Source organism: Molossus molossus, unplaced genomic scaffold, assembly GCF_014108415.1.
Source record: "Molossus molossus isolate mMolMol1 unplaced genomic scaffold, mMolMol1.p scaffold_m16_p_7, whole genome shotgun sequence".
Lineage (NCBI taxonomy): Eukaryota > Metazoa > Chordata > Mammalia > Chiroptera > Molossidae > Molossus > Molossus molossus.
The window spans coordinates 94,085,492-94,108,181 of NW_023425401.1; the positions used below are offsets into that span (position 1 = coordinate 94,085,492).

Here is a 22,690-nt window from a genome sequence, read left to right on the forward strand (position 1 = left end):
AGACCCCAATGCAGATGGTACTTCAGTGCACATATGGTAAAGACGATATCTAGAAATCGCTGGGGCAAAACTGACTTCTTTTGTATCCAGATGTGTTTACTGGGATGGTTGCCCCTCCTCCTGCTTCTGGTGCTGCTGGTTCTGCTTCCTTCTGAAGGAGCCTCCAGGAGGAAGCAAGGCTGACAGAGGACAGCGGAGCAGCCACCACACAGAACCACCACCTGTGCACGGCTGAAGACGGCGGTGATTTTACAGCATCCTGGGCGTTTCGCATCCAGGAAGCAGGAACTGGGCTCTGTACCAGGCGCTTCCTCTTGTTTCCACTTCTCCTCTTCTAAAGAGGGATGAAGGGGATTCTTGGCGAGAGGCACGCTGTCCTGGGGAGGTCAGCACAGCCAGAAAGCCAAAACTGACTTTTTAATAAACAGTTAAAATAATCGGTTAGCCATTTTGAAAAAGATAAAATGAGATCCATACTTTATACCATTTATAAGAACAGATACCAAATGATCTAAATGTAAAACAATGAAGCCACATGAGTACTAGAGGGGGAAATGGTGACTTTTTCTCTAACCTTGACATAAGGAAAGGTATGCATGCTATGTCTCAAAATCAGGAAGAATAAAAAGAATCTGACAACCTGATTATATCAAATTTTTAGTAATATTTTTTACATGGCCAAAAAAAAAGAATAGTCCTGGCCAGAGTGTCTAAGTGGTTAGAGCATTGGCCTGTGCACTGAAGGGTCTCAGGTTCAATTCCCGGTCAAGGGCACCTGTCTGGGTTGCAGGTTCAATCCCTGGCCCTGGTCAGAAAGCATGCAGGAGGCAACCAATCGATGTGTCTCTCTCACATTGACGCTTCTCTCTCTCCCTCCTCCCTCCCATCTAATCTATAAAAATCAATGGAAAAAATATCCTCAGGTGAGGATTAACAACAACAATAAAATACCATCGTTATCAAAAGCCAATTGATAAAATGGGAGAGAATATTTGCCTCAGCACAGAAAGGGCTAATATCCATAATACATAAAGAACTCCTAAAATTGAGGAAATAAAGACTAATAAACTGACAGAAAAATGGGCAGAGGACATGAATACACATACACGTATACATACTTACACGCTTATGTCCTTTAAATATATGAAAAGATGTTCTATTACACTATAAAAGATATACAAATTAAAACTACATGGCGATGCTAATTCTCACGTATCAGATCCATAACAATTAAACCGTATGAAAAGTCACTCTCGGTGACTCTCTTAGCACAGCTCCTTGGAGAACGGCCGCTTCCAGGGCTGAGGCAGAGAGGACACAAGGAGGATCGTTCTGTGCCAGGAAGTGAGGATGTGTCAAAAAGACACCAGAGCCAGCTTGAAGGGGCTCCCACTGTCTAAATCTAGGACAATTTGAATATTAAAAGTAAGTAATGATAATAAAATAAGAAATAAGTAAGAATCTATGTGTCTACACTGACACAAATAAATAAGAAAGAAATAAGGGAATGTTCATTCCTCTTTGTGGAAGAAAGCCAACAACAAAAAAAAAGAGGAAATGATGGAATTTTACATCACCACTGGGAAACTATTATAAGAATAATTGAGTCAGGCAAGAATCACCCAGGGATTCTAAGGCCAGTAAGTTTGAGGAATAACAGGGCATTAACTAAAAATATCACTCCACGAGATAGTCACTGTCTAAAAGGGGGGAGATAGTAACCACCCTGGACACACCTGGCAGACAGGGCCTTAGCAAGTGATCAAAGTTAACACTGCTAGCAGTGGGACAAACTGCATGTGCCTCTGAATAGGATGCACCGAGAAGAACACAATGTCCCTTGTGTAACATTGTTGTCGAAAGTACAGAACCGGAATCTAACCACGAGGAAACTTCAAACAAACCAAAACTAAAGGACATTCTAGTAATGACTGGTTCGTACTCTTCCAAAATGTCAAAGCCATGAAACATATAAAGAAAGACTGAGCCCTGACCAAGTGACTCAGTTGGTTGGAGCATCGTCCTGTACACCAAAATGTGGCGGGTTCGATTCCTGATCAGGGCACATACCTAGGTTTCAGGTTTGATCCTTGGTCGGGGCATGTAGGAGAGGCAACTGATTGATGTTTCTCTCTCACATCAATGCCTCCCTCGCCATTTCTCTCTCTCTAAAATTGATTAAAAAACCTTCCTCGGGTGAGGATAAAAAATATATCGAAAAACTGTTTCAGATAAAAGGAGACCACATGTAACATATCAGCCAGGATTCTCTTACTATAAAGACATTTTTGGAATAATTGATGGACTTTGTATTTAGATAATATTATTGCACCAGTGTTAATTTCCTAATTTAGAAAAGAATAAACTTAATAAATTAGGTGGAAAAGTAAGTTCTGGCCAAGAATGCATAATGTGAATCTAACAATTAGGAAACATGAGACAAACAAAATATGAGAAACTTTCTAATAATAAAAAAAAGGACAGGTACTCAAGTCTTGAAAAATGTCAATCTGATAAAAGACAAAAAAAAAAAAAAATGGTGGCAATATTCCAGATTAAAGGATATTAAACAGCTATAACAACTAAATGTGATACATAACCCTAGACTGGATCTCGTACCATAGGGGGAAAATGTGATAAAGGACTTTATTAGCTCAACTGACAAAACTGCAATACAGATAGCAGATGAAAATATTTTAAGAATATAAATATCTGAAGTAGTAACCATTATGTAAGCATATGTTCTTACTCTTAGGAAATACACACTAAAATATTTAGGGGTTAAGGGCCATGGTATACATAACATTTTCAAATGATTCAGAAAAAAATACATATATACACATAGAGAGCAAGAAAATATACACAAATAAGTAAATGAGAAAAATGTTAATAGGTGAATCTAAGTAAAAATAGTTGTTCTCTGCATTATCCTCAGGATTTTTGCAACTTTTAAATTTTTTGTTTTGTTAATCCTCACCCAAGAGTATTTTTCCATTGATTTTTAGATAGAGAGGAGGGAGAAAGAGAGAGAAACATTGATGTGAGAGAAACAAATAGATTGGTTTCTCCCACACGACCCAGACCTAGGCGAGGGATCAAACCTGCAACCCAGGTATGTGCCCTTGCCCAGAATCAAACCCGAGATCCTTCAGCCTACAGGCCGACGCTATAACTGCTGAGTCAAACCGGCCAGGACATAACTTTTAAATTTTTAATAGCTATCCTCTAAATGAAATTATTCAAAGTATCATAAAATAGATAAGATCAATAATCTTAAAAAAAAAATAACTATTTTTCTTAAGAGTTCATTTGAGAGATAAGGTATCTCAAATGACCACATTGTATCCTAAGGAAAACACAACCCGAAAGAAGATGAAGTGTGCAAAGGAAATTCTACCACCTGTGGGTAAGATCATTTAGCTTATTTATCTACAGTCAGGCTACCTGGCTCTGAATCTGCACTCCTAGCCCTAAGCTTTCCTAACCTTTGATTTTTCTCCTCTACAAAGTGGGAATGATAACAGTATCTATTCCTTAGGGTTACTGTGGGATTAACAGAATAATAAAAGAAAAACATCTTACAAAGTGCCCAACACATGGTAAGCAGTCGTTATTATTACTATTATTTCTGCCTTGTACTGTACTATAACTGGCATAGGGTTTGGGGCCTTTGATAACTGATTACAAAGGGAACTGGAGAAGAATTCTTCACGTTTATCCAGCACCACATCTAGTAAAGATGCTGATTTTAGGTCCCTGGTGTTTAGGGAGAATAGCCCCTGGGGTGAAAAAGGTTCTCTAACAAATTCCTATGCCTTGACAAAAATATTGATTGAAAAGATCCAGTTCTTTCCATCTTATTTCTATGATTACCACGCAAAATTACTATCTACAGTTCATCCTTTTAAAAAGCTGGCCACAGTATATCCGCCAGTGTGAATTAATACACTGGGATATTCAATCTCCTGTAAGCTTGCGTAGCTTGGTTAGCTTCCCTCAGTCTCACAATTCCCATTGACTGAATGAATTGATAAAATCAGATGTCTTCACCTGCAAAGTCTCAGCCCAGATGCCTGTTCAGACAGTGCAGAGTTCCTCTCCTTCTGAAGGCAATCAGGGGCTAGCTGCCCAGACAGGAAGTGAACTACCACTGTTGAAATGTTAACTTTCCAGAAGCATCTGTCAAGGGCAGACCACCTGTCTCCATTAACCCTAGGATGCCTAAGGAACATCAGGAGCAATTCAACACTCACTGATTAATAAACACTGGCCTTGCTCTGGCTGGTTTGGCTCAGTGGTTAGAGCGTCAGCCTTCAGACCAGAGAGTCGCGGGTTTGATTCCGGTTAAGGGTAGTGGCTCGGTCCCTGGCACTGGTCGGGTGGTGCAGGAGGCAACCAATCCATGAGTCTCTCTCACATCGATGTTTCTCTCTCTCTCTCCCTCCCCCTCCCACTCCATCTGAAGATAAAATGGAAAAATATACTTGGGTGAGAATTAAAAAACAAACAAACAAACACTGGCCTTCAAGAAAAAAAGGCACTAAGTATCAATAAATAACTTTGTGTTAATCTTATGAAAACAGAAAATAAACAGTGGCTGAGTTAACTCTGAAATTCATTTCCACCTTTCATAAAACATATTTGAAAACACTGCAAAACAGTAATTTTTTTAAGGATAAGTACCACAAGTTCACCATATAATTATATAAAAGCTATCATGCAAAATAATCTAATTGCTATCAAATGGAAATAATTTACTAATATTTACTCAATAAGGTTTTCTTTCAACATTCATATAATCTTTCACATAAAACCCAAGAATTTGTCTTTTTAAAAATATCAAGAAAATAGCCAGACATTATTCCTAAATGTTCATTTTCTCTTAGCGGTTTTTTGTTGTTGTTGTTCATCTTCTCCCAAGAATATTTTCCCATTAATTTTTACATAGAGTGGAAAGGAAGGAGAGGGAGAGAGAGAAAGAGAAACATAAATGTGAAAGAGACACATGGATTGGTTGCCTCCCACACAACCCCAACCAAGGACAGGGATCAAACCTGCAACCCAGGTACATGCCCTCAACTGGAAATTGAAACCAAGACCCTTCAGTCTGTGGGCCAACGCTCTAAAGGAGGAGTCAAACCAGCCAGGGCATTTAGCAGCTTTTTTTAAAATATGTTTTTTATTGATATTTTAGAGAAAGGAAGGGAGAGAGAGAGAGAAACATGGAAGTGAGAGAGAAACATGGATCAGTTGTCTCCTGCACGCCTCCTACTGGGGATAGAGCCCGAAACCCCAGCATGTGCCCTGGCCAGGAACTGAACTGGGGCCTCTCAGTCCATGGGAAGACGCTCAATCCACTGAGCCACACCAGCCAGGCTCTTTAGCTATTCTTAACTATTGGTCCTCCAAACTGCTCAAATGTCATGGCTCCTTGGAGTCTTCCCTGCTGCTTCCGTCCTCCTCCCTTCCCTCTCCTTATCTAGACCACTCTTTGGGGGCCCTCAGACAGTTGTTGCATCTCACCATTTTGTGGTCTATGCACTGGAAACCAAGCCAAAGAGAAACTCTTGATGAGTAACTCTTTTGTAATTTCTAGTTAAATGTGATGTACATAATAGGTGTTACACATTTTTTTTGAAAGAATGGGCTTTTTTAAACAAAAAGGGGGGGTCACAGGAACTACTCCTGAGCAATGCGGGAAGGTCCCAAAGCTCAGTTATAGTCTTCTTAGAAAAGCATCTCCGGTCTCCAGCTTTCTCTCCATACTTTTTTTTTCATCTTTCCTTTCCTTCCAGATTGTCACAACTGTCTTCTCTCTGACACAGACAATGACAGATTATCCTACTGAGAATGGAAAAACCTGTTTCACAGCCCCAAATAAAGCCACTCTAGAAGTTAGAAAGGCCAAATTCTCTCACATTTTATTTCAATGACGTGACTCTCGCTAACACTATAATAAACTGTAAACCACTTGAAAAAAGCACCTCTCAATTTCCTGTCTATGGAATATTTCTTCATAGTACCCTTCTGCCAGTTTAAGCTAGAGGAGACCTGCCTCTGAATGTGTTTACTTCAGTTAGTCTAGATAATGCAAGAGACATCTGAATACAGAAAAACTATCATGTTGACAACGACTCATATCTAACAACAGCAGACTTCGGAAAAATTGATTCACGAACAAAAAATACAAGTGACACCTACTAAAAAAATAGGAACAATATCTACTTGAAATAAGACTCAAAGTGAAACTGCATAAATGTACAATAGGAAGAATCTATATCTGTGTCAATTTCCTCTCCTGGGTACAAGTCACAGGCCTGGAGGGGATCTTAAAGTTCAACCCTCCCCAAACTGAGATCGGAGAGGTTGAACACCTAGTCCAATATCTCAGAACTAATGAAGTCAAGCTAGGTTTAGAACTCACATACTTTTCTCAGGCTTCTCTGCCCATTTTACCTCTAAATTTTATAAATTTAACTTTCTGTCCAAAGAAAGCATAGTGGCTACAGAAGTAAAAGACTAATTGTGGGCAACGATGCCACTAACCAGGTGTGTAAAATTAAGTAAATTGTCTCATCTATAAACTTAGATTGAATTAAAGTAGCTCTGGAGCCTTATAGAGCTATAATGTATTCTAATTCTTGATAGTGGCATAAGTAATAGTAGGATATTTAAAACAGATTTGATGTTTGTCACATTTTTTTATACCAACTTTTATTAAAGTTTAGGGAATTTAAAGACATTATTTTAACTCGAACAACATCTCTGTTTACCAAAAATGTATTAAGTAGAAAGAATCCTTAAATTCATTATCTACATGATTACAATTACCTACATTTTGGAAGAATGTCCTTTGGCACAAAATTTAAACTTCCATCTGAAACCTGTCTGAATACCTATTTGAATATACTAAGGAGTTTGGGAAGTTTTACATTTCACGTATCTTTCCCATTCAACATTCAGTATGCTATATGAACACATCAAACTCTTTAGAAACAGTGTGCTCAGCATGGAATTTTACAGACTACAATAACCTTAAATGTCAGAGTAAAACTTGTCTTTAGCTCTGGTCGGCCATTAGGCTAAAAAGATGCCTGTGGTAACCACAGGATGTTACGAGGCTATCCATAGCACGAATGGGAAAAAAGCAAAAGGGTAAAGAAGAACAGAAGAAAGAGAAAAGACCCAAAGAAAAGAAAAAGAAGGAAATCGAGAGAGTGAAGAACATGGAAAGAAAAGAGAACAAACAAGCAGGAGAGGATGCCCAAGCACGGCTCGTCCATGTCCCAGAGCCATGGTTTGCCAGCATCCCATATGACGTGCAGATAGACTCCACACTCGTCTAAGTGCTTTTGTTTGTTTTCTCTTGTTTAGCTTTGGACAGAAAGTTTGCCCAGATAGAACATGTTTACTTGTGCCTGTTCCTAGACTCCATGTCGAATTAGGAGGATTCCAACGCGTGAAAAGAAACACAGGAAGAGCTGCAATCCAAAGTACCCTGGACTCGTACCTAGCATGTCTGGGACCTGACATGTTCCTGAAGAGTGATCTCTCCAGAACTTGAACCTCTTAACTCCAGAAGAGCACAATGATCCAAAAAGATGTTTTAGCAAGTAATATGCATATTGATAAAGTAATTCAGTGCTTTCAAATAACTGGTCCTCTCTAAGAACAACAACAAAATATAGTCAGAAGGGGGCATTTCCAGTCCGACTCCCAGGGCACCACAGCGTCAACAATGCAGCCCCCCTCCAGTCATGGGGCGGGGACCATCAGACACGAAATGAGCCCAGGATATCATGCCACCGACACGTCCCCCACACGAGAGCAAATGCTCTTTGGTTGTTATAAGGCTCCTCAGCTATTACTATACGGATAATAATTTTTAAATCTTTTTAAAGCAAATCTGTTGTTGGGATATTTCTATTGTTCAGAACCTCAAATGATCTGCATTCTGTAGATAATATGAACTGACTAAATAGAGTGTTGATTCATTAAGCCTATCAAACTTTCAAACTGCTAACAAAATAACAAATATGGCAAAGAACAAATTCCTATATGCCTTTTCAAAGAATTAGATTAGTAGCAGAAGGACTCTTAAACCCAAAGCCATTAAAAGTAGAAGAAGAAAAGGAGGATTTTGATATCTTTTGCCATGAAAACAGGAAAAGCCTACAAGCACAGCAAGCAGAGTAACCTTTCACAAACTAACTCAAAGGCATGAAATAGAAAACAGATTTCAAAGGTAAATACAAAGAAAGGCTATGAATAGCATTTTATTGAAAAAGACTTTTTCACTTGTTGCTGTCAAATACTTACATTTTCAGACAATAATCACTAAAAACTGAAGAGTCATCATAAAGGTTTTTAGGACAGAGCCTATAAAAAGTAGGTATCGATTTTAAAAAGCTAAAAAATAAGGAAAAGATAAAATATTTCATCTCCTTGGAAACAAAGAAACAAAAAAATATAATTATAGATTTTTAGAAGATGGATAGTATGTATAATGAACGCATGTTACATCAATATAAACACAGAGAGCAAAACAGTCGTCAGTGACCTTGGCAATGAACAGGTAAGTAGCTTGGTGTAGTTGTGAGCTTTACGAAAAGACTCAGCACTAACAAAAGTTCCCCCAGAAATAGGAAACAAGCACTCTAGGTCACAGGCCATGTACAATTCAGTAAGAGAAAAATAAATACAAGGCCCTGGCCAGTTAGGCTCAGCAGTTGGAACGTAGGTCCACAGACAGAGGCTCAAAGGTTTGATTCCCAGTCAAGGGCACGGGCCTGGGTTTCGGATTCGAGTCCCGGCCCTGGTTGGGGTCATGTAGGAGGTAGCCAGTCAGTGTGTCTCTCTCAGATCAATGTTTCTCTCTCGCTCCCTACCTCCCTTCCTCTCTATCTAAAAATCTATGGAAAAATGTCCTCGGGTGAGAATTAACAAAAATAACAAAAAGAATAAATAGACGTATTCAGCAAGTGCCCGGAAATCCCCCTAGTTGTGTAAATACCAACAGAAGGATGCTTTAAAAACCTAGCTCTTCCATCATGAAGATGCGAAGCAGCAGAATTTTCTGAATACCAGGGTCAACAAGCTTTCCAAAGTGGGGCGCTCAGGGTTGACTTCTGGGTCTTCTCATGCAGACAGCACAAGTATGGAGAAGGGTGCCCACACGACCCATCCCTCAAAAGCAGGCCAGCAGGAGTCCTGGATCTCCTGGACCTGGGGTACAAGCATCACCCTACACGGAGCCCAGTCCTGTTTAACAGGTATCTTTCAAAAAGCCGAACTACTCCTGGTGAAGATTTACAATCACACCATGATGTGAATAAACTCAATCACAGCCCTTTAGGGCCAGAAACTCACTAACCCCCCACTTTACAGACAGCGGCCCCTGGCACAGACTGGGACACTCCCGCACAATCCAGTAGCCAGTGGGAACTGGAATCCGGGGAAAGGACATCTCGCTCTAGCACAGTGTCCAGAGGCAGGCACCCACCCATCATTATTACAAACACTGTTCAACCTCCGTTCTCTTCCACCGAACTAAACAAGATCAGCCACAGCACGGGAAGAGGACTTGTGACGGGGAAAGGAAGAAGAAAACGTGCAGCTAGGACAACAGAGGAAATCCACAGGCGGGTTCAGCCCGCCAGAAGCCTGGTGTGAGAGAAAACAGAAATGTCAGGAGTGGGAAGAAAGGACCCTGAGGAGATGTGGGAGGGCAAAGACAGATGCTGCCGAGGGCTAGTGTGATTACGGTCAAGAAAAGTGTCTTTACTCTTTACAGCACAGCAGGCTTTTAAAAGGTCCTGAGGAAGGTGTCGGGGAGAAACTTCCAGAAAGATGGGGGGAGGGGCTCACACAGCAAACCTCCTCCCTCTGGCTGCCCATGGGCCATCCCCAGTACTCTTGTCATACAGACTGCCAACCCCAGCTTCAAGCTGCCAAGTCTAAAGAATTCGGAACAGTTTCACAGATTTTGTTACGAAGATTATGTCACCGATATTTGAGTCAAGAAATGACTGTGGATCTGAGTAGCAAATCACATGTAGTTCTTTTCAAAGAAACAAACAGTAGCTCAAAATCCAAGGCCTTATCCATGAAATATAGCTTAAAATCGATTATATGGATGCCGAATCATCTCTAACATTTAAGGTTCAACCATTTTATAAAAGCAGTTAGAAAACAGAGAACTTTAAGATAAAAATTAAAACCAGTAGATGTAAAAGACAGTGTGATCCCTTGGCCTCAGCCCAGCTTTGGGGCCTGTGCTACACAAATGATTTGTTTCCTAATCCATAAAACACACCCAGTAATAAGCATCGCGTGTGCTTCCAGGAACTTGATTTAAACTGGTTAACAATCATCAAGCAATCTAAAAAAGTAAGCACAGCATGCATCCCGGGCACGACTTTGGAAAGGCATTTAATTTAAGTCAAATTACAGCATCTGGTGATATTTTGAAGTATTCAGCAAAAATTAAAAGGAAAACTTATTAATTTATTTTCTAACCCCAAAGCCTGTGCTATTAACTAGCCTAGTCTTAACACACACAGTTTTAGAACACTTAAAAATTTAAAACGTGCCCTGGCCAGTTTGGCTCAGCGGTTAGAGCGTCGGCCTGCGGTCCGGAGAGACCCGGGTTCGGTTCCCGCTAAGGGCACGTACTTCGGTTGCAGTTTGTCCCCGGCCCTGGTTGGTCGTGCGGGTGGCAGCCACTCGATGTGTCCCTTCACGTCGATGTTTCTCTCTCTCTCTCCCTCCCACTCTTTCTGTACGAAAAATGGAAAAATATCCTCGGGTGAGGATAAAAAAAAAAAAAAAAAAAAAAAAAAAAAAAAAAAAAAAAAAAAAAATTTAAAACGTTTCATTTTTACCCTCCCATTCCCTACTCCTCACCCATTTCTTCTCTTTTATTTTCCTTCTCTCAGATAAGATTATTTCCCCCCAAAATCTTACTACTCTTTTTTCTCCAATACATCACTTACATTAGAAAGTTTATCAAACCTCACTTCAATTCACCTCAAACCTGAGTCCACCTGACTCTTGGCACCTGGGAGTCTGCTTTAATCTGGAATGCTCCCAGGACCCCACCTGTTCGAGGCCTTGGGATCTCCCTGAACCTCTCCCCTGAGTGCCCCCTGGATAAGAACAGTGAGGTTTTAAGACACCTCTTGGTATCTCCGCCTCCTTCCTATCAGATTCCAGCCCCTTCATTTAGAAACTGCAAAGCCTGCACTGTTCCCCAAAGTCCTCAAAATAGGGGTAGGCTGTGCTCTGGCTTACTTTTCATCCCCCTGACAGGCATCTTCTTCCTGAAATCATGACCCTTCTATGAAGCAGTTATCTTCAGAGGACATTCAGGTTAATGCTTTCAGAATCTACGATGGATCCAAACCAATCGAGTTTTACCTAGGAAGAGACCTACGTCTCATCATAACCATTTTATCTAGTTGAGTCCACAATTATGTAATGTGCCCCCATCATACACAGTAGCTGTGCATTAAAAGGTACATGACTAGATTTGATACTACAGTTAGGTTTAAGGAGCAGCAAATAGTTTTGTCATTTAATAATACTGCATCAGAAATATTTCAATATATTTTAACTGGAGAATCTACTTACTCTTGGGTAAGAATACCCAATCTGAGTTTTAAGAGACCCAAAGTTTTTGCAAAATATATGTAATTCTCAAGAACTCTCAAAATAAAAATTAAGCCATTTCAAACTGGTAAAATTCAGTTTGCCAGACAGCAATCTTTAAATGCCATAATACTACAAAAATCAAAGAAGAGGTGCTGTAACTTGAACAGGGGGAAAAACAGGCATTGAATCACAGAATTTTAGAGAAATTATTTAATCCACCGGTCCTCAAAATTCAGTCCTCTGACCAGCAACAGCAGCATCACCCGGAACCTTGTAAGAACTGCAAATGAGGCCCACGCTAAACCTACAGAGTCAAAAACTCTGGGGTGGCGTCCAGCAATCTGGGTGTCAACAGCCCTCAGTAATTCTAATGCACACTGAAGTCTGAGAATCACTGATCTATCTAATCCAAACATTCCGCTGACAAGAAAAATATGAAGCCAGTGACTTCCTTGAATTCTTTTTTTTTTTTTTTTTTTTTTTGGCCAGAGGATATTTATCCATTGATTATTTAGAGAGAGGGAGAGAGAAAGAAGAAAGGAGGAAGAGAGAGAAAAACATCGATGAGAGAGACACACTGACTGGTTGCCCGGACTGGACAGAGATGGAACCTGCACCCAGGTACATGCCCTGGACTTGGAATCAAAGCTAAGACCCTTTGGTCCGAGGGCTGATGCTCCAACCGCTGAGCCAAACCGGCCAGGGCACTTTCTTCAATTCTCATATCAAGTTAGTGACCAAGATCACTAGGAACAGTTCTCTCTCTTTTTTTTTAATCCTCACCTGAGGACATTTTTCCATTTTTTGTTCAGATAGAGTGGGAGGGAGAGAGAGGAACAGAGAGAAAGAAACATCAACGTGAAAGGGACACATGGAGTGGTTGCCACCCACACGACTCAACCAGAGCCGGTGACAAACTGCAACCAAGGGACATGCCCTTAGCGGGAACCGAACCCGGGTCTCTCTGGACCGCAGGCCAACGCTCTAACCACTGAGCCAAACCAGCCAGGGCTGGAACAGTTCTCAATAAACTTTCAACATGATCCTTAAATTATATACCTGAATCCAAGTAGCCCAATAGGATCTTCCAGGCCAAGTAGATCTTGATCTACACTGCAGTGTGAAATCTTTAATCATGATATATAGTTAGACAAACAGGCAGATATAACATTTTTTGTCATGAGCAATTTACATTTAATATCTAAAAAGAGACTTCACATTACTGACCTCACCACAAAAGCGACAACTGAAATCTCACAGGCCTTTGTATTTGTTTGGTTGGCCGGGTTAACTTTGTTTCTGACAGCAGTGGTGGATTCTGTCTTGTTATGGTCGTTTCGGTTCCATTTTGAGGGCAAGAGTAGTCACTTTGGGAACACATGGTTGATAGTTTGTTTTTTGGTTTGTGGGCTTCTCCCCCCACCCAAAAAGGTTCACACCACAGGTGTTAGAAGAACAATCATAAAAGACTAAGAGGCCAGAAGTTACTAAAAGAGAAAGTAACATCCCAACCCCCCAAAAAAGAAAACTTCACATTTTATCTTGGAATATACAGTATGATTTTTTTAAACATCAGATTTACATTTTCATTTAAGTTTTACTTACTCTAGTATAAAATCAGTTTTCATTTGTGGAACACTCAGTGGCAGAATGCTAGGAAGCTAGCCTGTGTCCCACGAACAAGGACAGGCTTGTGATCCAGCCACACACAGCACCACGAGGTACGTAAGTCTGACGTACAGCATGGAGTAGACTGTGCATCACCTTCCACACGCTCTAGACCACATATTGGGCTGTGTCATCAACCCACCAATATGACATCTACCACATGAAATGAAATCTACAATTTTCAGCCACAGGGCCCTCATTCTAAACATATGTTTGATGTATCTCATACCTTTTTATATAAATATTTCAAAGCCTAGTAGCGGTTATCTGCACAACTAAACATCTGTTTCTATTTGTGTATCCTCTTTGGGAAGTTTATAAGTTGGGTGTCAGGATTACCGCAGACTGAGATTTAGAGGTTTAAGAAATAAATGCTTCCAGTCCTGCTTCTCATACGAAGCTGCTTTCTTAATGGCATGCCATACAAGAGATTATTTTAAGTCCTCTTTCCAGACTCCATTAACATATATAACTACCTTCGATTTTACTAACTAACGTAGTTCAGTGCCTGATTTTATTTCTCTGAAGAATCAAGGATGAGTGAACAAGGCAACAGAAACAAGTAACTGCTCAATTTGCTTTACACTTCCAGCTTTCTGACCTGAGCACCAAGTCTTCTTGTGACTTTATTTTTCAATCCATCATCAAATAAAGGTAACAACTCCTGCTACGTATCTTACAAGAAAGAAATAAGTCACTGAGTTAACAATAATTCCCCTGGAAAGACTGCATTCCTCGAAAAAACTAAATTCAGTGTACTTACTGGTCCTTGCCTCCTCCCTCTCCAACTCCACAATACACTTTTGTAAGCTAAATTAGGGGGGTTAAATTAGTTGAACATGCATTCATTCAACAAGTATTTATGAGCACTTACGATGTGTTAGTCACTGTACACGGCACTAGGGGTACCAATGGCCAGCAGGATAAATAGAGTGCCTCCTCTTCACAATAAATACATCTTAGAGGAATACTGAGCTTTTGGGACTTCCATTTACTGTATTATCCACCAAGGGCTCAAATCCATTTTATTTGTAAATAATTACTCATAATCATAAGTACCCATAATCACTTCACTCTGCTCCTAAAGGGGGGGGGACCAGCCCTGGTCAGTGTGATTCAGTGGTTAGAGCATCAGCCTGCACACCGAAGGGTGTTGGCCTGATTCCTGGCCAGGTCCAGGCAAGTGTGGGAGGCAACTAATCCATGTGTCTCTCTCACATCGATGTTTCTCTCCCTCTCCCTCTCCCTTCCTTCTACTCTCTCTAAAAATCAATGGAAAAAAATGCCCTCAGGTGAGGATTAGCAAAAAAAAAAAAAAGAGAGAGAGAGCCCACATGAACTACATGAAAGGCTCACAAAATACACAGAAAATGCTCTATACCATGAAGGCCTCACATAGGTCAAAAATATCATCCAGTAACATCTTATAATCTGTGAACAGGAAGCACAGTGTTAAGCCCTAAAAAAAAGACTCAAGTTTTTTTTTTTTTCAAAAGCATAACTGAGCCTAAATGTTTACCTATCAAATACTCTATAATTGCCCTCTCCAATACAGTAGCCAGGAGCCACTTGTGGCTATTTATATTTAAATCAATTAGAAATTCAGTTCCTATGTAACACTAGCCAAACTTAAGTGCTCAACAGCCTCAAGTGGCTAGTGACTATCACTTCTAAGTCATTAAAGATATATCATCATAGTCATTCTTCTATCATCTCAGAGAGCACTATGGAACAGTGCTGCTCTACAAATACCTCTGATAATACTAAATCTGAAACTTACAGCGTAATAAAATGTGATAAAGCACCTGTACTTGGCTGTGGCACATAAAGGTATGTCCCTCAGCAATGCGGTACCATTTCTTCCTTCCTAAATAAATTGAAAAGTGATAATGGTAAGCATCTCTCCCAGTGTACACGAGTAACCAGGAAAAGACATGCTGGCCCACTGGTCATTTGAGAATGAAATTAGGAAACAAGTGAAAAACTGCTTCCACTTTGCCCCATCCTCCCTATTCTCTTCATAAGAATGTGTTGGTAGTATTTTGTATTCTCTGTGCAAAGATGTATTTTAGCCCAGTGAATAGCAGCAGAGCTGGTGAGGACAGTTAAGAATGAAGATGGGTGATAGAGGCAAACACCAACACTAATAGCGCAACTCAAAATCAATTCAGACTGACGCAATAAAGTTAAGTGCCTACTGTGTGCCAATGACACACAGGTAAATAATCACCATTCCCACCTTTCATGAGCACAATTTAGTAGAGGTGTCCAACTTGTAAACAAAAACAATATGAGCCCTGGCCGGTTTGGCTCAGCGGTTAGAGCGTCGGCCTGCGGTCCTGAGAGACCCGGGTTCGGTTCCTGCTAAGGGCACGTACCTCGGTTGCAGTTTGTCCCCGGCCCTGGTCGGTTGTGCGGGTGGCAACCACTCGATGTGTCCCTTCACATCGATGTTTCTCTCTCTCTGTTCCTCTCTCTCTCTCCCACTCTACCTGAACAAAAAATGGAAAAATGTCCTCGGGTGGGGATTAAAAAACAAAACAAAAAAACAATATGATATGTTGTGATGAATGTTGTGAGGCATGTGTGTTCAAGACATATAGGTGAGCCCTGGCCAGTTTGGCTCAGCGGTTAGAGCATCGGCCTGCGGTCTGGAGAGACCCGGGTTCGGTTCCCGCTAAGGGCACGTACTTCGGTTGCAGTTTGTCCCCGGCCCTGGTTGGTCGTGCAGGTGGCAGCCACTCGATGTGTCCCCTCACATCGATGTTTCTCTCTCTCTCCCCCTTCCTCTCTCTCCCTCCCACTCTATCTGTACAAAAAATGGAAAAATATCCTCGGGTGAGGATAATAAAAAAAAATAAATAAAAATAAAATAAAAAAAAGACATATAGGTGACACAGTGAGGGTATTTTTGAAGTGTTTTCTGAGAAAAAAACCTTCTCAGAAACTCGACAAGAAACCTTCTTCTCAGAAAACAGGAATTTTTCTGAAGGAGTTACACTGCAGAAGAGAAACCTAGGCAGGGCTGTGCAGAGAAACCCCCAGTGGTTTGGCAACACTGGAGAAAGTGTCTCTGGTGGTCAACAGGACAGGGAATGAGAATGAGGGAGGGACATGGGGCTAGGGAGCTATTTCCATGCCCGACCCCAACATGACATTACTTAGAGGATTATGTCAAGCTTGCCTTGATAGGTCTGTCGATTTTCCTCACCAAAATTTGCAACATGAAAATCAATCCCTAAAACTTGACAAGTTCTCTGCCTACGTCTGCCATGCAGCTGACAATACTGGACAGCAGTCATTAGTAGGAATGCCGAGACATTTCTTTGGGACCCAGCACCATATAGTAATTCATATTTAATAATAGAAAAACGTAACTGTAACCCTCTGTTTTCATTTTTTAGTTGAGGAAAAAAACCCTTAGAAAATATGTCAATGAACACATTTTCAAAACAAATGGATTACCCTCGTATCTAAATATTCCCACTGAGAGTTTATCTGACCAGGAGAACACGCAATAAATCAAAAGGAGAATAGGGTTATAGAAACTATGCTTCTGTATTCCAGACCACAAAGTAGTCATTTTCCTCCAAAATTTTCACAGAACTTACACTACTCTGTACACTGTCTTGTACTTTTCGGCTGCAGCCTGTCTGTACCCACCCTAAACTGTATCATGCCCAGCAACCTAACGGGCTTCTGTAGCTGCTCATGTAAATCCTTGGAAAATATCTGCATTTTCGAGACTCTTTCTCTCACTTTATGTGTATGTTCAAGTCTCAAAACAAACAAACAAACGAACAACTCCCATGGAATGCGTTTTCTTCAAATTACCAAGATCCCCTCACTCTTCTCTTCACAAGAAACTCCTTGAAATATTGGTAGCCTCTAGGCCTTACCGGACTCACAGAGTGCTTCTCGCTTTAATACAAGCAGAACTTACCAGAAAAAAAATACCTAATATATAAACATTGCACATAAACTGGTTGGCCCACAGGCAAACAGGTAACTAGTCCTCGTTACACAAACATGTGGCCCTTAGGTAAAGGTATATTTCTAATGCAGCATGTAATAGTCGAGTATGGATTCTGGAGTCAGCCTACCAGGTCAAGGATCATCTCTGGCCAATTTTAACATCCTGAGCGTCCATTTCCCCAGCTGTAAAATGGGTAAACAATGTTTCATCAAGTACGTACATCCATGTCTGCGTAGCCACAACGCCAGCACATAGTGACCCCATGTAGTGACTGATCAATAAATGTTAGCTATTTTAGCTATTTTTACCATTTCATCCCTAAAGATTGATGGTTTTGCATCTGTCTGTTCCATTAAACAGGTTAGCTCTATATACTGTCACCCCTCCCTCGACATCAAAAACACTTAGGGAGTGATTTTTAAAATACACAATGTCCAAAGCACTACTTGAATTTGGGTTCAGTTGGTCCTGAATTGGGTGGGGCATCGGAATTCTTTCTAAAGCTCTCTGGTTGCCCAGAGATACACACACAGGTAAAATCTGCCGGATTTGTGACCGAATCAGCGCGCAGGCCGGCCCCTCCACCCGGGTCTGGGAGGCTCACGGAGATGCTGTGACGACGAACTCCGGAGCGCGGTGGGATTTACACCCACAGCCGAGTGCTGCCCACCGAGGAACAACTCCCACAACCTGACCTCCGGAGCGATCCGGATCCGGCTGGGGCACATGCCCCCTCGCCCCTTCCCCCCAACCCCCCACGGGCGCCCGGCCCTCGGGACCGTGCGTCACCGTGCCCTCCCCTCCCGCCCACGGCACGTGACTTGACACGCGCCAGCTGCACGCGGGCTCCATCAAAACAAAAACAGAGGAGGCCGGGCACCGGGTGGCAGCGGGGGCGCGCAGGGGTGGCGGGGAGCGGGCGCGTCCCCGCTGCCACTGCCCTGCGCCGCAGCCGCGCCTCCGCCACCCCGGGCGCTGCCGGCCGCGCGCCCAGGCAGACCCGGCCGGAGGGCAGAGGGCGCCACCCTGTTTACAGCCCTGGCTTCGGGCGGGGATCCCGCCGGAAACGGACTCCCAGGAGAGGGCCTTGGAGTGCGCACCCACCGTGGCCGGGACGCTGCTCGGAATAAAACGGTCGCCATGGCTCTGGGGTCGGCCCGCGCGAGTCTGCGTTCCTCCTCGGCCCACCGCCCACGGCGGCTTCGTGTCAGCCCCTGTCACGACTCTGCTGCGCACTTCGCCCTCCTCTCAGCTCTAGCGCTTCCGCAGACCACGCTCACGTGGCCGCCGCCTCCTTCCAAGGCACTCCCCCCGCGAGGAGGGCCGCGGACCCTCGGCACCTGGGGACCCCAGCCAGCTCCCACCCCCAGGACGTCAGCGCTCCGGGCCACCCGGCCCCTCTCCCGCCGGGGGTGGAGGCATGCCTACAAGCTGTCAGAGCCTGGCTTTCCACAACACGGAGCTCCCCCTCGCCCTTAGACATCCCTACTCACCCTTCAGCCCAGCTCCCAGCTCCGAACCGGGTCTGCACACCAGGGGCAGGGGCAGGGGCAGGGGCAGGGGCAGGGGCAGGGGCAGGGGCAGGGGCAGGGTGGGAGCGCACTGAACTTCCTCCCTAATTCGCCAAAACACAAGACGTAGCTGTGCCCGTCCACTCGCCTTCAGACTTCCCTCGCCGTCCCATCCAGTCAACTTACAAACAGAAATGCCCACCACACCTGCCACTCCACCTGCCCTCTGGACACCTGGACACCCACCCCGCCCGCCTCCTGGAGCCCGCGCCCGAGTGGGGTGGGGACCATTCGGTCCGGGTCCCTAAAGAGGGAGTGAGAGGGGCCAGGCATCCCTCGCCCCACTCGGAGCGCTGTCCTCCCGTCCCCCAGCTCCAGAGCAAACCGAGGCATCCTACGTCCCTCCTGGCGGACGGAGGGCGCAGCCGGAGGCCCGAGTGCCCGGGGTGCTTTCCCCTTTGAGGAGCCCGGCGCCACGTCCTCTGTGAGCACCCCCTTCCCGTGCCACCTGATTTCTGGTAGACAGCAAAGGTAGGGTAGGTGGGAGAAAGAGGCAGCGCTCTCGAGGTTCGGGATGTCGGTCTCCGCGGAGTGAAGAGGTGGGATCTCGAAATGGAAACAGCCTCCCTCCCTCCCCTCCTCCTCCTCCTCCTCCTCTGTTTACCTCAAGTTTGAATTTTATCTGCGCAACATTAGCTGGAATGCGGACATTGAAAAAAAAAAAAAAAACTCTCAGCCCGGCAGCGGCTCCGGAGGAGCCATGTGGCATCTAGCCACCTCAAAGGGGGGAAAAGTGCTCTCAGCAGCACAAACATGGCGAAACCGCCCGGCTTTCCCGGGAACGCCACGACCCCCACCTTCCCTCCCGGTCCGAACCAGCCCGCCACGACCTGCGGCCCCCTCCTGGGGGCGGGCGGGGGCCCGGAGTCCGAGGGTGGGACCTCGGGGCGTGCGAAAGAGGAAATAACAGCGTCCGCGGTGGAAATGTTCCTGCTGGACCATCGGACCCATCCGCCTCGCCAGCAGCGAGGGGACGCCTCGTTCCCCGGAGAGGTCTAAGCGGAGAACAAGACTCCCATCCCAAGTCCTGCCGGCGGGGCCGGCTTTCCCCACCCTCCAGAACTTACCTTGAGGATGAACACAAGCTGCTGCTTAAATCCCTTTCTCTTTCCTTCCTCCAGAGCAAGACGCAAGGGGGAAAACGATGCGCATGTATGTTTGTACAGCATATTCTTCTAGAATTTCCCTTTGATCGTCACGGGGAGCGATGGAGGCTCGGGAGACAGGTGCAGTGCTGGCCGAGGCTGCTGGCTAAAAGTTGTTGTCTCCGAGGTGGGCGGCGGGGTCCCCAGGCCGGGGCTGAGGACCCGGTCTCTCCGTCCCCCCTCCCCCCCGGCGTCGCCCCCGTCTCGCTGGCTGCTCCTGCGTGCGGCCCGGCTGCAGGGGAGGTGGCGTAGTTTCTCTTCCTCCCACCTCTTCTCACTCACTTGTTTTCGTAGCCGTGGGCTCCCCTAATGCTTTCCTCTCCACAACGTTGTTTCATTATATCATGTCCATCATGTGACACCGGAGAGGCTTCTCTATGGAAACTTAAAGGGGCTCCCACGTGACTGCAGCAGCAGCAACAACAGCAGCAGGACTGACGGCGGCGGACGCAGCCTTCGTACCACCACCCACCGAGAGCCCCTCGCAGCATCCCGGAGGGGCTTCTGGGGCTGCCGAAGCCCAGATAAGGGAGCCACAGCATCCGGGAGCTGCGGCGTCTGTGCGTGCGCGGAGCCTTTGCTCATTACATAGAAAACCGAACAGAAGGAGCGTCCTTAAATCCTTTCCTACAGTCACAAAACCCACGCTCTGTTAAAATGACATTTCGTGGCTCCTACTTTATTTTTCCCAAGAAGCAGTGAGTTCTCTATCAGGTCTGATTAAATTTTATCAAATCAAAAAGAAAAACCGGATTTGTACCTCTGCGAGTTCAGCCAGCTCTTGGGTAGAACAGAAATGACAAAATAATAATAACAGAAATAGAATCAGGCATTTGATACATAATTACCATCACCACCAGCTTTAAAGCTTTCTGGAATTACATTCCTCCGGTAACTGTGGATGATGCTTGCAGGAGACAAAATGCGATGCAGTTTTTTTCTTCCGCAGCTATATTAGGGCTTTGTTGCTGACAACAGTGAAAACTTGTTTGTGTCAGGAAGTGAGGTACGAAGATATGACCTGGAAGGTACAGACAAAACCAAAGTGGCAGTTTCTGCATTACTTTCTGACCACATTCTTTGAAATGGGGAGAAGCAGCTGGTCTGCTGTAAAATGCGTAGAACGGCTGGTGGGAAAGAAAATAATCAGGAAAACACATTTTCCCCTTAACCATACTTTGCATGCTAGATGCTAGAAATTATAGGGGTGTGTGTGTGTGTGTGTGTGTAGGGGGGGAGGGGAGAGAGAGAGAGAGAGAGAGAGAGAAACATGAGCATCTTAATAATATTTTGAACCAATAATTTTGTTATCATTTCTAACATTTAAACACTATGAAAAACTTCAAGTCCAGGGGTGTGTGGACACTGTAACTTCATTTTTGAGTGCCTTCGTTACTACTGAATCACAACCCCTTTATGGGCTGATTACTTAAATCCGAAATCTCTGCCTTAAAGTTTGTGTAGACCATGGAGATTTTATTCTGTAAATCTAAGCTTAAAAACTGTTTCTATGTTTTAGTTCATGCTTTTCCATTTATAAGGAAAACTGTCTGTTTGGATTGGCGGAATTATGAAAAACTTCGAATACAACTAAGAGTAGGGAAATCGCCCTTTCTCTTGGCTTTCCCCTGACTGTATGTATCTCTTTCCACCTCATCAGTTTACCTCATCAGCCATGATGAATGAGCTCCACTACATTCCTTCTAATAATCATAATATGTCCCCCAATTTTTACCTTCCTGTCCAATGCACAGTTCTTCCAACCCTCTCCTCTTTTCTCCCCTTACCTCCCAATTCAGCCCTGTGCTGTCAGGGTACTTAGTTCAGGCCTCCCCAAATATTCCCTCCCAGACCTCCTTCCCCGGCAGCTCCCCCCACCCCACCCCCCTTTCCAGCTCTGTTGCCCTTCTCAGCAACTCTACCTCCTTACCTCTCTTTGACCTCCTTTATTCTCCTTCACAGCCTGGCCCTTGACTTCTGGGCCTCTTCTTCCCCTTCTTTACCTGCAGTGCCCTGCCCCTACTGGGGTCTCCTTCGCACCCTTCTCTCTGGTCCCATCCCTTCTGACGCCAAACCCCAGCATTCCTCAACAGCTTGGCCTGGTCGGTTTTAGCCAGATTTTGTGCCCGTGCCTCTGGGCTGGGAAAGGAGTGTGTGGTGCAAAGTGGGGGCAAGAACCCCCCTCAGCGGTGGCCCCCCCGCCTCGCCCCCCTCCGCCCCTCCTGGGCCCGGGTTGCGGCGCTTCCTGGGCGGATGGTTGGGACTTGCTGCAGCAGCTGCGGTTCTGCTGTGTCATGCAAGAAGAGGGCGGCCGGAGCTGGAGGGGGAGGAGGGGAGGAACCTGATCTCTCCGGTAGCGAAGGGCTGGAGGCAAACACCGAGCTCCCCCAGAGCCGCCCTGGAGCAGGGAGGGCTCCGCTACCCCGAGGGGCCCTCCCCGCGGGCAGATGGTAAGTGGGGCGGCGCAGGTGGTCGCCTTGGGAAGGGAGCGCGCTGGGGGTTAAGTGGGGAGGTGGGGAGAAAGAGGAGTCACCTGGGCCAAATTGACGGAGCCCAGTGTCCAGCTGAAAGGGACCCAGGCCATAATAAGGATGACCAGAAAAACGCAGCAATAATTACCATTCGAATAATGGCCCGCAGTTGACTCAGGCTACACAGAGGAGTTGTACATCCCGAAC

The 22,690-nt window shown here is 44.6% G+C and overlaps 1 protein-coding gene and 1 long non-coding RNA gene across 21 annotated transcripts in view; one reads left to right on the forward strand and one right to left on the reverse strand.

The window, feature by feature from the left end:
- Nucleotides 1-22,145, reverse strand: part of LOC118620512 — a 185,896-nt gene extending 163,751 nt beyond the window's left edge. For 6 of the 20 annotated variants that reach the window (XR_004957437.1, XR_004957430.1, XR_004957435.1 and 3 more), the window contains exons 1-2: nucleotides 21,943-22,144; nucleotides 19,935-21,033 (exon numbers count right to left, since the gene is read on the reverse strand). Coding sequence is in view for 1 of the 20 variants with exons in the window: in XM_036247647.1 (XP_036103540.1) it covers nucleotides 12,712-12,779; nucleotides 15,101-15,187; nucleotides 17,424-17,438 (170 nt within the window). In the remaining 19 variants the exon portion in view is untranslated. Of the gene's footprint in view, nucleotides 1-75; nucleotides 465-12,711; nucleotides 12,780-15,100; nucleotides 15,188-17,423; nucleotides 18,014-19,934; nucleotides 21,034-21,942 lie in introns of those variants that run through there. The other 14 variants (XR_004957438.1, XR_004957423.1, XR_004957422.1 and 11 more) reach the window with 7 other exon arrangements.
- A 186-nt stretch (nucleotides 22,146-22,331) lies between these two features.
- Nucleotides 22,332-22,690, forward strand: part of LOC118619589 — a 33,881-nt gene continuing 33,522 nt past the window's right edge. Inside the window, exon 1 of the long non-coding RNA XR_004957303.1 lies at nucleotides 22,332-22,462. This is a non-coding gene — a long non-coding RNA (uncharacterized LOC118619589). The remainder of the gene's footprint in view (nucleotides 22,463-22,690) is intronic.